Source organism: Chelmon rostratus, chromosome 7, assembly GCF_017976325.1.
Source record: "Chelmon rostratus isolate fCheRos1 chromosome 7, fCheRos1.pri, whole genome shotgun sequence".
NCBI lineage: Eukaryota > Metazoa > Chordata > Actinopteri > Chaetodontiformes > Chaetodontidae > Chelmon > Chelmon rostratus.
In genome coordinates this window covers 16,788,736-16,802,478 of record NC_055664.1, presented here as the reverse complement: position 1 = coordinate 16,802,478, position 13,743 = coordinate 16,788,736, and the positions used below count along the sequence as shown (strand labels likewise).

General features: G+C 41.7%; 1 protein-coding gene across 1 annotated transcript; it reads left to right on the top strand.

Moving 5' to 3' along the window:
* Positions 1-3,485: 3,485 nt before the first annotated feature.
* On the top strand, positions 3,486-9,404 carry gpr184 (G protein-coupled receptor 184). Its single transcript, XM_041940964.1, has 2 exons — positions 3,486-3,808; positions 6,194-9,404. The coding sequence occupies exon 2, from the start codon at positions 6,236-6,238 to the stop codon at positions 7,259-7,261; it is 1,026 nt and encodes a 341-aa protein (XP_041796898.1). The 5' UTR covers positions 3,486-3,808; positions 6,194-6,235; the 3' UTR covers positions 7,262-9,404.
* The last annotated feature ends 4,339 nt before the right edge of the window (positions 9,405-13,743 follow it).

Below are 13,743 nucleotides of genomic sequence, written 5' to 3'. Positions count from 1 at the left end.
AAGTAGTATTATAGCCACAGAACGGTTTGTTATAGAATGAAGAGACACTATTATGGTCCATTTAACAAAGTAACAAAGAAACAGACCAAGCAGTAACTTAAAAATCTGTTTATGGATGACTAAGTAAATTTGTTTTAAATGACACACTGCCAGTTAGTAGTTGTAAAATGTTAATTAAATGTGTAAGTTCCATTTCATCATTTGTCTTTTGAACGATTTTCTTAATTGAGAAATAATTAAGAATACAAAATAAATTAAAAAATCACTACCTTAAAGTTCAGCCTGTGTTCTGTTCATTGAAACCTTTCTCTCACAGGTGATTTGTCTGGTGCTAACTTGCCATCCAGCTAGCACCCAGCGCTTTCTCCCTCCCACTCTGCCCCAAATTTAAAATCACACGAGCACAAGTGGTCACATCAACACCCAAATCTAAGCACATTTTCTGTTCCTGAGCTATCACATTACCACCCACCTAAGCCGTGTTTTAAAATGTCATGTGAACGCGGAAAGATCGCAGCATAGTGAGGTGACTGACCTGCAAGTGTGTGAGAGCAAAGAGCACAAATGATGGCAGTCTTCCTTTAAATTTCACAGAACTCAGGTTGTTACCTTCACAAGTAATGTAGTCAGAAGTTATGGCAAGTGTATCAGAAAGAATACAAGATGCAAATAAAGTCATGTTTTCATGGCAACTCTTGTTGCAACTGGCAATAGTAATAAAAAGGTTTGTAATTACGTATGTACAACATAACACAATATACGGAGCAGATGACCCGCCGTGGCGACGCCTAACATGGGGCAGCAGGAAGGAGAGATCGTATGTAATGTAACAATCTCATCTGACATGAGTTTCAGGAAGCAGGAGCACTTTAGAATAACAGACATGCAGCACTTATAATGTCTGCACTGCATATATCCATTATCCTAAAGAGCTCCTGCTTCCTGAAATTATACTTATACTATCGTTTGTTTATTAGAGAGTCATGTGCAGTACAGCATTACCTTCCTTCAAGTTTGAGCATCTAAGCTACACAGTGTGACATTACAGTAGATGTGCAATTATAATGGTAAAACAGTAAGCTGCCTACTGGCAATACACACATCCTCATATGCACATTTGAAGCGTTACTGGCTGCTGTAATTGTTCTTTTTCATGGTTCTGCCTGTTCAGGGATCCCTTTCGAAAGCAATTTCAACGCAAGTGATGTGAGACGAAATCCACAGCCCAGGAAACAGGAAAAACAAGTGGTTATCTTTCAAAGTTGGTCTTTTTAGTACAAATTGTTTCTTTTTCATACAATCCCATGCCACAGCTCAGTGAGAAAACACTGTCTGGTGATTTTGTACTGAAAAGGCTGTGACTCTGGATGATACCCACTCGATTTGACCATCACAGATAACTGAAGCCTCCCACTAACTTACAGCGATGCATTTGCATGTTTGTATGAAAAACAGATTTTGTCCTTCATCTCTTCAACTTGAGATCTTGAGATGCGTCTGGAAGGGGTCACGGCCAGTATGTAGATGAGGAAAGACCACAGCAACTGAGCAAGAAAGGGACTGAAACTTTCACCTTAGTGAGGAGCCGTGGTTGACCCTGTTGCTAGGTATGACCATGCTTGTAATTTTAGTACGCGATCTGTTTGATGGGCCCATTAATGGTGGAAAACTGGCTCAGCTTTCATCAGTTTCCATGATCGTGGGCCAGCTTATATAAGCAGCTTACATGACTATCATCAATTACACCAACTGGGGAGGCCTGCTATGTCCATGAATGCCCTTCTGTGAGCCTGTAAGGTGCAAACACCCAGTGGAGATGAACTGCACCATAATGTGAGGCCGAGACAGCGCTGCAATTGTTTGTGTGATCACTCTGCTGATGAAGGTTGCAACAGACCCAAGTCATCACTGCTGCACTGCTGCATTTTCCCAGTTACAATATCTCTTAGCGGTTTGATCGCTTTCATTTCTGGCGTCATAGCGCTGGGTGGAAGACGCGAGTGCACCTGAAATAAGATCGACCACAAACGTTATCCCTGCATGATCTAATCTGAGGCGTTTCATTACCTCACTGTTAATCAGCGTTTTGAGCATATTTCTCTAACCTCTTTCTCTTTCCACCACTTTCTCCTCTACTTAAGAAACACTCAAGCCTCTTAAAAGTCCTCCTCTCTACTCCTAACAGTTTACCACCTTAGGGTTAAAATGCTTTGTGAATATCTTTTACCTTCACCAGGATCTAGTCTTAACTGTAAGGGGAAATTCTTACAGCATGTTAGCATTCAAAGAATTTTCTTGGAATGCCATTACTAAGTTTTTATGAATACGGCTCATGTTCAACTTCCACAGAGCAGACTCTGAATCACTCATGTGGCTTCTATCAACAGAGGAAAATAAAGTGATGGATGAGGGGCAGTGAGGCTAGAAAGCCCCTTTTAGAATATTTAACATTTAGACTCACGCGGAACTTTTTAACCAGTTCCTCTTTCTAATCTTCCTCTTTCCCTTTCTCGGTTATTTCTGTCACTGACCACAGGTATTCATTCTTTCTCAAAGGAAAATAAACGGCATTCACAGCTGGCGTAAACGTTTACTCAACACATCAACAGATTGGCTGCACGCATCTGTCACAGATTCTTTTCATAAACATAAAAAGAGCCTTGGATATTGCACTGACACAGGGTTGTTCTTGGTAAAATACTGTCTTTGATAACCACAAAGTTCAGACCGCTGCCTGGTACGGGGCTGACAACATTGAAATAAGCCTCAGCTGACTTTTTAACCTCAGTTAAGGAGAGAAATGATTTAAATCCGTCACTTTTATTGCATTGAGACAGAATGACGAGCCTAATGCTCTTCCTTAGCTGGATTTTGTATTATGAATCTATTTTCCCTCTGATTTTAACATGCTTAATTTTCCTTTTCAGCTGTCCCCTGTCTGTTCTTGACACGTTCTATCTTATCATGTTTGGAACTTTGTCATGGCGTGCTATCTTGGCCAAGTCTTCCTCGAGAAAGAGATTTACACCTTAAGGGAGCTCCTGGTTATATAACGGTTAAATGAATAAAATACGTAAATAAATACTGTAGGTCAAAGTAATTAAGACTGAGAGAGAAAAATGAATAAGTGAAAGCTGTTCCGAAGAAGAGAAAAGAACTCCATTAATGATTAAGCAGGTGACACCACTAAAAGGCTAATAAAGGTGAAGTGAAAGTAAAAAGGGGGAATCAAGGTTTATGTGACATGTTGTCTGGGGGCTGAGTTTCAATTCCTTTGCATCAATAAAGCTCTTACATCATAGTGAAGTTTTTTTTTTTTTTTTTTCCATCTCTCTGGGTACCAACACATCATAAGTGGTCCATCATATTGTTTCTCCCCACCCCTGGAGCCCACTTCCTCCACGCACGTGTGCAAAAACCAAACCTCCCTCCTCCTACATGTGTCTTCCCCTTTTTGTACTTTGCCTCATCCCTTCCACACACTCCTCACTGACATTTCAACTGTGGCTGTCAACGGCAAGTCGTCTCATCCAGAACAAAGACAAACCAGCCAGTGGACAGGGAGAGTAACCTCTGTGCTCTGTTCTCGCATTGGCTGCTGATTACAGTGTAGGGAGTACCATGTGTGACTGTAGTGGCTTGGCAGCATGTCAGCAGCTCTGAAGAGCCTCCTCTGAAGCTCGTCCTCTGACCCTCCTGGACTGAACTCTGCCAAATCCTGAGACAGCTGTGGACTGTGCCTGAAACTCTTCAGCCCCTGAAGAGCCTGCTTTTACAATCAAGAGACACTTCTCTCCAAAAACAACAGGTGAGATCAGTATTGATAACAGTTCTGGATGTAAGACGTCTGGGAATTATGCTAGACTTTGAAAAAAGAACTTAAAAAGTAAGAGTGAAAAGGTTAAAATGCGACATGCTGTTTTTTAAATGTTTTGCAAGCAGGGTGTTAAAGGCATCCATTAGATTGAAAGCTCAGTTTCTTTGCCAGTTTTCTTTTCGTCCCCCGTGGACTGTCGTCAAGGGAAAGGCGGCAGGCTTGAGGCTGTGTGAGTCAGCGATGCAAATATAATTAAACATGAAACATGATTTTCTGCCGAGTTGAATGTTTTCTGCCGTTCTCCCAGCGGTGGTCACTACAACAGGGCGAGGGGTGCAGCAGAGAGCGGATTCACAAGAAGAAATAGTGGAAATTCACAGGAATGTTCTTTACAGGTGGACTGTCATACCTCTGAAACACAGCTTTGGTTTGAGGGAGGAAAGCATAAAACATGTTTTTCCGTTTTGCTTGGAGATGGAGGCTTGACATGCAGCACATTCCCCATTTTGAAGTTTTGTTCTTATAAAGCCTGGTGACAAGGCTGTGTAATAACAACCAGGCTTACTTCAGTTTATAATATTAACAAACACATAGTTGGCTGAGTTGGACGAAAGGGCGGACTGAAGCTTGGAACAGCTGTGTAAAGCAGGCGTGTATTAGGAGTATGTGATAAAATGAAACATAAACACCTGAAAAAAGTTGACAGGAAAATGAAAAGAACCCATATTGATGGTAAAAAGCAGACACAAAAGTGAACAGAACCCAATAGGGGAAAACCAAGATATGATTAGTCATAGCACCCAGACTGATGATTAAACAGCAGCCGAAAACTTTCCAAGACCACAGTGTAGTTTCCCAACTGACACTATTTAAAAAAATTATGAATAATCCATTAAATCAAACCATTTTCCACACGCTTGCATGCACACACGTGCACACATATAAACACGAGCACACCAGCACAGACACACATTACCGTTCGCTAAAGACGGTCTGACTCTAAATGGCTTCTCCATTATTGAGTTTGGATGGGACAGCCTATCTCTGTCCAGACGTTAATGGCATTAGATGCTTCCAGAGCCCGTAAACACAGCAGGGCAGAGCCGAAGCGATAGTACAGAACGTGGAGAGGAAATAAATATCAAAGACTGCCACTGAGATGCAGAAAAGATTCACAAAGATACAGAACACAGGTTTAATTTCCTAACGTTGAAATCTCAGACAGAGACAGGAAATTGAATAAAATCTAGATATAAAAGCTAAGATATTGAGGGTTCTTGTCATTTTACATAAGAAATAGCAACCATGTGTTGAAGTGATTCAAGGGATCTTTAATGAGGAGAGACTTTTTTTTCTGTGCTATTTCAGCATCAGAACATTATGAACAGGAAGCAACGCAGACTCATATCTCGGACGTGTCTGCCTGACACCCACAGCTCTATGATGAACTGGAACTGACCGTGCATCTACAGCGTAAATCAGGGAGGGAATTAATTGATTAATTCATATAGGGCAAGGAGCTCATATTACTCATCCTTCAAGCCACAATAAACATTTAAATCCCTCTTGGCTGCGAGAGATGCTTCAGCCACCCAGTTCTGCTGATGACTGTTATATCAGACTTTAAAGCGGACCGTCAGCGAGTCTCTGTAGGGATACATTTAAATTTGCAATAACTGACTGTGGGTTGTTTTGCCTCCACAGAATCACAAATTCTTATTGCAGCAATAAATTGGACTTAAGTCGTATTAATTACTGATTAAGGTAAAATACAAAGGCTCACTTTGCGAGTTCGGTCTGTGCTGCCCCCCGCCCTGCCACTCACATTTAGACCATGCAGGGCAATAAGCGCAACAATTTATAGACAGCTCAACAAATATTTGCTTCAACATAAAAGAGTGTTGCGTTGTGATCAGCTTGGGGGCTTTGGAGCAGGTTTCTACATCTAAATTATCCAAACTAGGACATTTATGAAGAAAATGCATGAGATATTTTCTCCACACGGAGCCGATGAGGCATTAAGGAGGGAATTTTTTTGCAATCTCACTTTCTGTCAGTACCTTGGATGCAAACTGCTATCGTCAGACAGCATGATGAAGCCTGTATATTCTGTAGGGGGTGAGCCTCAACTCTCTGCCCAAGCACCATATGTCGAGCGAAACTGCGTCACATTCAGAAACATGAGAGGACACCCAAATGATTATATCTCTTGAGCTCACTGAACCACGAAATAGGCTGGAGGATACAAACTGTCTGAGCTTGCACTGTGGGTTTTAAAGTATCATAGGCGTAAGCCCATGTTTCCTGCATCACTTTTAGTCAGCCTATTCAACAAACCCTTACTGTGAAACTCTTTTTTTTTTTTTTTTTTTGCAGGTGAATTTCTAACTGCAGCAGAGCTGTGACAGAAAAGGAACAATGAATGTGACAACTGCAAGCCCCACTCGAGTATGTGTCAAAATTGGCGACAGTGCCATCAGTGACTTCCTGATGTCTGTTTACATCCTGGCCTTTATCTTTGGCTTGATCTTCAACGTGCTGACACTAGGCCCCATCTGGCAGCAGATGCGGCGGCACAACGTTCTGGGCATCTTCTTGCTGAACTTGTCCATTTCTGACATGCTTTTCCTCTTCACTATACCCCTTTGGATCAATTATTACCGGCAGGATCACCACTGGCAGCTAGGTGTCGTGTCCTGCAGTGTCGCTGGCTTCTTCTATTACTCCAACATGTACATCAGCATCTACCTGCTCTGCTGTATCTCCGTGGACCGCTGCCTGGTGGTCACCTACCCACTCCGCTCCAAGGCCTACCGTACATCACGCTACGCCTGGACACAGTGCGCCGCTGTTTATGTTATAGTGGTGGCGCTGCACATAATGGTGCTGGTCTACGACAATCTCACAGATGCCCATGATGACAGAAACAACAATGACCGTTGTTATGAGACGTACCCCATGCAGAAGCCTATTGCCCTGTTCAACCTGCTTCGAGTGGGCATCGGCTTCCTGCTGCCCCTGCTGGTGTTGGCTGTGAGCTACTGGAGGGTGCTGGCCACCGTGGGCCAGAGTCCCGGCCTGAGTGCCCAGGTGAAGAGGAAGGTCCGCCTGCTGTCCTTTGGGGTGATTGGGATCTTCTCAGTTTGCTTCGCTCCGTATCACATTCTCCTGCTCACACGCTCATTAGTCTTCTACAACAGCGTCGACATATATGCTGAAGATAGCTACTGCCAGTTTGAACAAAAAATGCACTTTTTCTTCTCGTGCACGCTGGCACTGTCCAGTCTGAACTGCTTGGTGGACCCCGTGCTGTATGTGCTGGTCAGTAACGGAGTCCAGGAGGAGGTGAAACTGTGCTGGAAGAGGCATAAAAGGACACAGAAAGATATAGACTGTGCCCTAACAGCAAACAACAGAGGGACATGCAAAACAAATTTAATATGAAAAATAAGCTGTACAGTATGTGGGTGGACAAGTGCACATTTGTATGCATATGTGTGTGCATGTATGTGCATAAATATATACACACAATTCTGCATAATATCTGTATAAGCAAGTCAGCCAGTAAGTAGCAGGATTATTTACATCCCATTATCAACCCTTCGTGTACAGACAATCAAATGTGTAGAGGAGGGGGTTGGATAGGATGCATCTCAGAGCTCTGTAATTGGATTGCACTCCCAGGTTTTGCTCTCCCAAGAGTTCTTCAGTGGCGGCCACTTCTGGTTTGTGGTTGGACACTGATGGAGTTGAAGAGCACTTGTGTTTTCCCTCCAATCTATACAAGAATAGTCTGATTATGTGACTCTGGTATAGCGAAAAGTGCATAAACTCAAAAGCATGCCATACAAAAGCATTTATTAGCATGACTGTGCGTGCTCAGTGCCTGGCCGTCTGTGAAACATGTTGAATGTAAATCCAAATAAACCAGTGGTTTGAACAGGTGCTGGGCTTTTCGGTTGTTTAGTTTATGCAATGAAAATATGTGGCGATCAATTTTGCAGTTGGCATTTTATACATTTCCACTGGGAGGGAAGGCCTTGGGAGACGACAAACCCAGACACCCAAGCACTTTGCAATTACTGTTGCACATAAAGATAATCATAAATCCTGCACAGCTGTTTGGTGCCCATGTGTCAAGTGGACAAAGGCTGCAACTAGGAGACCCGTGCAACACACACAGTTTTATTCTTAGTGTAGTATTTGAAGCTGTGTTAAAAATGTTTCCTCACATTGTCGACTTCTGTTCTAATTTATTGTAAATCAAATCTTCAATGGACAGGCTAAGGCAGGCAGACAGGTAGAGAGAGAGAGAGAGAGAGAGAGAGAGAGAGAGAGAGAGAGAAGGAAAGAAAGAAAGAAAGAAAGAAAGAAAGAAAGAAAGAAAGAAAGAAAGAAAGAAAGAAAGAGGGAGCAGGTGAATCAACAACATTAAGGCTGTTATTATTGCTTTGTTTTGTATTTTGTCCATTATTCATAGAGTGGCTCTCTCATGCATCAATAGAGCTCTTTGTAGGGCACATCGATATATCACTAGCTGAGTACTTGGCATATAACCTGTATGAAGCCTGAGGCTGTCAAGGTTTGTGCAGCCGGTTATTGTTCTTTAAAAGGCTATACTGCTGAGTCTGTAGTCTACACTATAACCTATACACTGACCCTGTCTCCTGAAAACTCATATAACATGCCTTGCTTAATACATTTAAGTGGAAATGTAATTGCTGACTGGATTATGTTCACTGGCAATGTGTTCTTTTCCAGTTCATGACGAGCGGATATCGGAAAACAAATGAGATATGTTGTGAATGAGCATTTTTCTGATACGGTTTTGCAACTCCGCAGATACTCTCATTATGTTGATAAAAACAATCTGGGTGCCCTAACTGTCTTTCAAAACAAATCGCATTTGCTCAGTAAATCCCACGAAAAGACCAAAACCAATGAACTGATCCTACCAACAAATCATTTGAGTTTTACTCCTCTGTACCAAATTGTTGTCAAAAAAAAAACAAAAACATCATCAATGAGCCACACAGTTGCACTGAGTAACACATTCCTTCATTATGATGAATTTAGGCTCTGTAGTATATGCTGAGTCATAAATCGTCCTGCTGCCTGCTCACTAAAGCATCATATCTGCTAATCCCCGGCCAAAAATAGTCTCAATAACAAATGCAAGATTTACACCCGTTTGAGTAACACTTCCTAAAGACCACAGTGTTTTAGGAAAGTTCCTGCCTTTTTATTAAAAAAGAAACTATATGTACCTGTCAAGATTTACTTCTTCAGTCATGCATGTAATCATGCGGGAGACTGGGGGTCATGTGCCCCCTAATATATGAAACATGGAAATTTGTTTCCCCCGATATTTACAGTATAATTGACACAAGATCAGATTCCCACAAAAAGCTGAAAGAACGCTAATTTTTTTTCCCCAATGCTCCGAGCTAAACTGACTCCAAAAGCACTCCGTAGCTTTGGTCAAGATCTGATAGTAATTCATGTTCTGTGTTCTGCTGCACATCTGCACAGGTCAGCTGTTACACACAGATTATACAGTGGGATTGTTTGTAATGAAGAAGCCCTTACGGATGACTTCTGAGCTCCATCAGAGCTGTCAGGTCATTTTTACTTCAAGTAGCAAAAGTCCAAGACAAGAACAACATCCCATAACCTTCTGCTGTCCTGGTCTACCCTAACCCATGTCTGACTGAAGATTTTGCCAGGCCCTTCAGTGGGAACAAATGGGCCACAGACAGCTTAGAGAAGCTAGAAAGCAGTGAGAGACGGTCGGATGCATTGTTGTCGACAAAAAGGAAAATACAGAATAATGACAGCCTTTAAAGAAAAGACACAACTGGTGAAGATTCACCTGCCCCGTCAGATTCTAGGATAGAGAAAGGTTCCCACAAGATGTCCTTCCATCGATCTTTTATTCCACGTCAGTACCAGTCGAAGCTTGAGGCAATCCGAAGAAGTGCTACTTGAAAAAGCGATTTGCAAATGTTAAAATGCAGTCAAGTTTAAAGAAATTACCCAAAACTGCAGTCCACCATCCTGTGGCATTAGGCCCAAGATATTACAGATCCATTTTCTGTAGACTCAGCTTTTAATGAGCCATCTCAGGGTGCAGCCAGCCTCCCTGGGAAATCAATATAGTTTCATTGATTACTTTTCTGACTCAAAGCTTCATAACACAGGGTCGGTCTAAATGTATTACATAGACAGTGCTATTCTTACACCGAAGCTATTTTAGCACTGAGTTGGGTATTGTGACACATACAAAACACCACTCAACAGAAAATAATTTCTAATTTCTTCTCCATAATGAGCAATCACTGCTAATCATTTTATACTTCTATTTAACTGCTGCTCTCCTGCCGCTCGCTGTGTTATTAAGTGTGTCTTCAATGAAACGGCGAATCTCAATAATTAAACTCAATTTGTCTAAGACCTCTGAACCACAATCCCAAAGTGGCTCATCATTAGATTTGATATTTCGTTAGCAAAACAATAAGTAGGACAATCAATTATTATAATTCGCTGAGTACTGTAACTACAGACATGCAGGCTGCCACAGCTAAATCAAATCACATTATTCAAATATGTCTTAAATGTTTAAAACACATGTTTTTGAGTGTGCATTTGTGTTTCTTGTAATGCATATTTAATAGGTTTACATATGCTCTTTATATAGAATTTATGCATATAGATACCCAGTGGCCACTTTATTAGGTACACGTGTAAAACCTAACACAATCGAACACAATAGTTCAACCATTAATTCTACCTTAACATAGATGATAATGCTCAGGTTTGATTGACAATGTTAGTGATATGTATTATTGAGGTTGTATTCTGCAGCGGTGTTGGAAGTAGACATTATGATGAGAGGTTTTTCTTATGTTTGACAGACATGACGGGGGCAGAATGTTAGAAACACATTTAAACACATTGCAGCCCAGCAGTTCAACACCATCACTACCTACAACCTCAGCAATAAACACATATGTAAAGGTGGAATATGTGACATATGTGAGCATTAGATTTTACATGCGCACCAAAAATAGTCTCCAGGGAGTGCATCATATATTTGCACTGTCCGTGAATAGATTTGCTCCATTTAAAGTTATGTCATGTCTTCTCACACATATAAATATAGATGTTGGTTTGCTTCTGAATGTAATGCTGTTTTGCACCTGACTCTGAAATGTCAAATCTTTCCATTAGGAAATGACACCCCAACAACCACCTTCTGCCCACACAAACACACACACCCTCACACACTCATGCATGGATGAAACTGAAGAACATTTACTTGTAATAGTTTCCAGGCTATCGTTTGTTTTTTAAGTACTGCAAGTATAAAAGTTAAAAATAGAGATAGAAAACATTTCCCCGCAGTTTTAATTCACAGGCAGGAACTAACAAGAACTTTTTACATCTGCTGCAACACAGTATAATGCCTGTGGTCTTCCCTTGCACTCTGTTATGCACCACTGTGTCGGACAATGTGGCTATGTGCAACTGACATGACCACAATAATCTTTGTTTGCTTTTCTTGATGACTAGCTCAAATACATGCACACTGAAGTAACTTTTGTACAGAATATCAGCGACACTTATTAAGCCAATTACACACCACTTACACTTATTATATATTCATTTTTGTTTATTCTGAATGACAATAAAGCACATTTGTAATTCACTGCTTTAAAGGATCAGTAGGTGCTCTTCATATCTGCACTATGGAGGTCACACAATTACAGCGATACCCAATTTCCAGTCAAGGTGCTAATTTTATGTTTCGGTTGACTCAATATAATTGCCTGCATATTCTCTTTTTCATGTAACATCTCTTTACTCTGCCAGAGCCCATAGTTTGAGGTGGTAAAAGTGAAATCTGTCTGGAAGCCCAGGGAACAAGCAAGTCTAAATCCTCCCTGTAAGAAGCTTAGTCTGTTTATAAAAGCAGCTCTCACCCAGAATCCACTTATCCTGGTGTCACTTGAAAAATCAAAGTTTGTATATCAATGTATTGTGATATAAAGCAAACAAAGTGGTGCAGCTCTTAGCCTTGGGTGTCATGTATTAGTTTTTTCTTATTTGTATTTACCATTTATTGTCTTCTTTAAAAGGTCCCAAGTGTAAGAACTGGCCACCTGTCAAAGTCATACTCCAAACAAATAGAGGGCAGCCAAGCACAGCACAGGGGTTGTGGAGTGGGGTTGACTGCTCATGTTGCCACCACTACCAGTCAAATCTGATCTCCCACAAAGTCCTGATAAAGCAAAATAGCTGAGTTTTTGAGTGTTAAACTCATGATTAATAAGGATGTTATTATTATTATTTTTTTAACTTTCGCTTTGATCACTGCTTATTTAGTCATTAATATTTCATGTCATAGGGAAATGCTAGAGCAGGGGTTGGGTACCTTTTTCATATCAAGGGCCATTTATATTTTCAGACATCTGTCCAGGACTTTACTCAGTGGCACCCACAGGAATTTTTCATAGGGAGGACACTCACAGAGTGGAGGCAGAAGGGGTCACTGATGATTGGGCAGCACCTGAGCAGCTTATACTGCATTGGCAATGGGGGGAGGGCGGCTCATATAGGGGCCCAGCAATAATCCTGGGCCCCATTGGCATACTAATTTATTAGGCACATACATGACACTAACCTCTGAGTTGACTGGAGCTGCCTCTCTTTGGTGAGGCGTCTGTCAGATGGTAGCGATGATGATGATGAAGATGCTACCCACAGCTGGTTTTCTGTCTTGAGCACAACTGAGTCTTTGCATGGGTTAGTTCTGAAAAGAGCCGCTCAGAGTAGTTGTTTTGCAGCTCAGTTATTTCATGTGGTTGTCAGGCACATCAGCTGGTTCCACATTAAACAGTGCAGCAAATTCATTAAATGCCTTTTATTCTTGCAGAGTAGGAACGTGCTCAGTGTTTCCTCTTGCCAGCTGCACTTGCCACAGCTTTAATTTCACATTTCAAAGCTGAGCACAGAAGCTGTCTGGAGCACAAGGTTCAATGTCAGGTTTCCCTTCATCTCCGCGAATTAGTCCCACCTGACAATTGGAGTAATTTTACTCCACAGCAGCAACAAGGCTGTCCTTCACAAATGATACTTTGTAGCGATTAGCTGTCTCACTACAAATCTTGCCTGCATAACACCGTCTCTGTCGGAATGTGGTCTTGGGAAAGCTGCTTGTTGGTCATCCAGACTCAACCGAAGACAGTTAACTTTAACCAAGCGTATTAGTCCATGTAGCTCTTCCAGTTTAGCAAGTTTGTAGGTGTAATGACGCTCGAGATTAGCCTTCTTAACAAGTATCAGTGCGTCCCACAAACTAACTCTTACACACTAGTTTGACTTCCTACTTAAATAACATAAAAGAATCGTTAGTCCGTTCCTCTCGAAAAGCGCGAAACTCAGGAACTACTTCCGTTTGGCTGACAGGCGTAATGACGCACTGACGCGATATCAACCGCTATGTGCGTTGCATTCAGGGACCGCTCAGAAAACGTGGCAGTGTGCTCGTTTATGTTTACTTTCTTCATTGCTGAAAAGAAAAATAAAGAAGTTGGGTTGTTGTATTTATTAATTGGCTAGAGGCTCGGCACCCCAGTGCTAAAGATTTTGCAGAGGCTTTAACTGTGCGCTGACATTGTGTGAGGCATCATGGCACTGGAGGGAGGTGAAGTTCACCTTTTAAAACAAGCAACCTCCCTTATCAAGGACAAAACAATAACTGTCAGACAGAGCATCGGGGTGAAAATCAAATTGAGGAGAGCTAAATGCAGTCTCAAGGCTCACTTAGAGAAAAACATCAGGGTGAGGTGCTGAGCAACAGACGTCAAAGTAATCTGATAAAAGATTAAAAGGTGACACGAGGAGAAGGAGCCAGTCCTACCAGT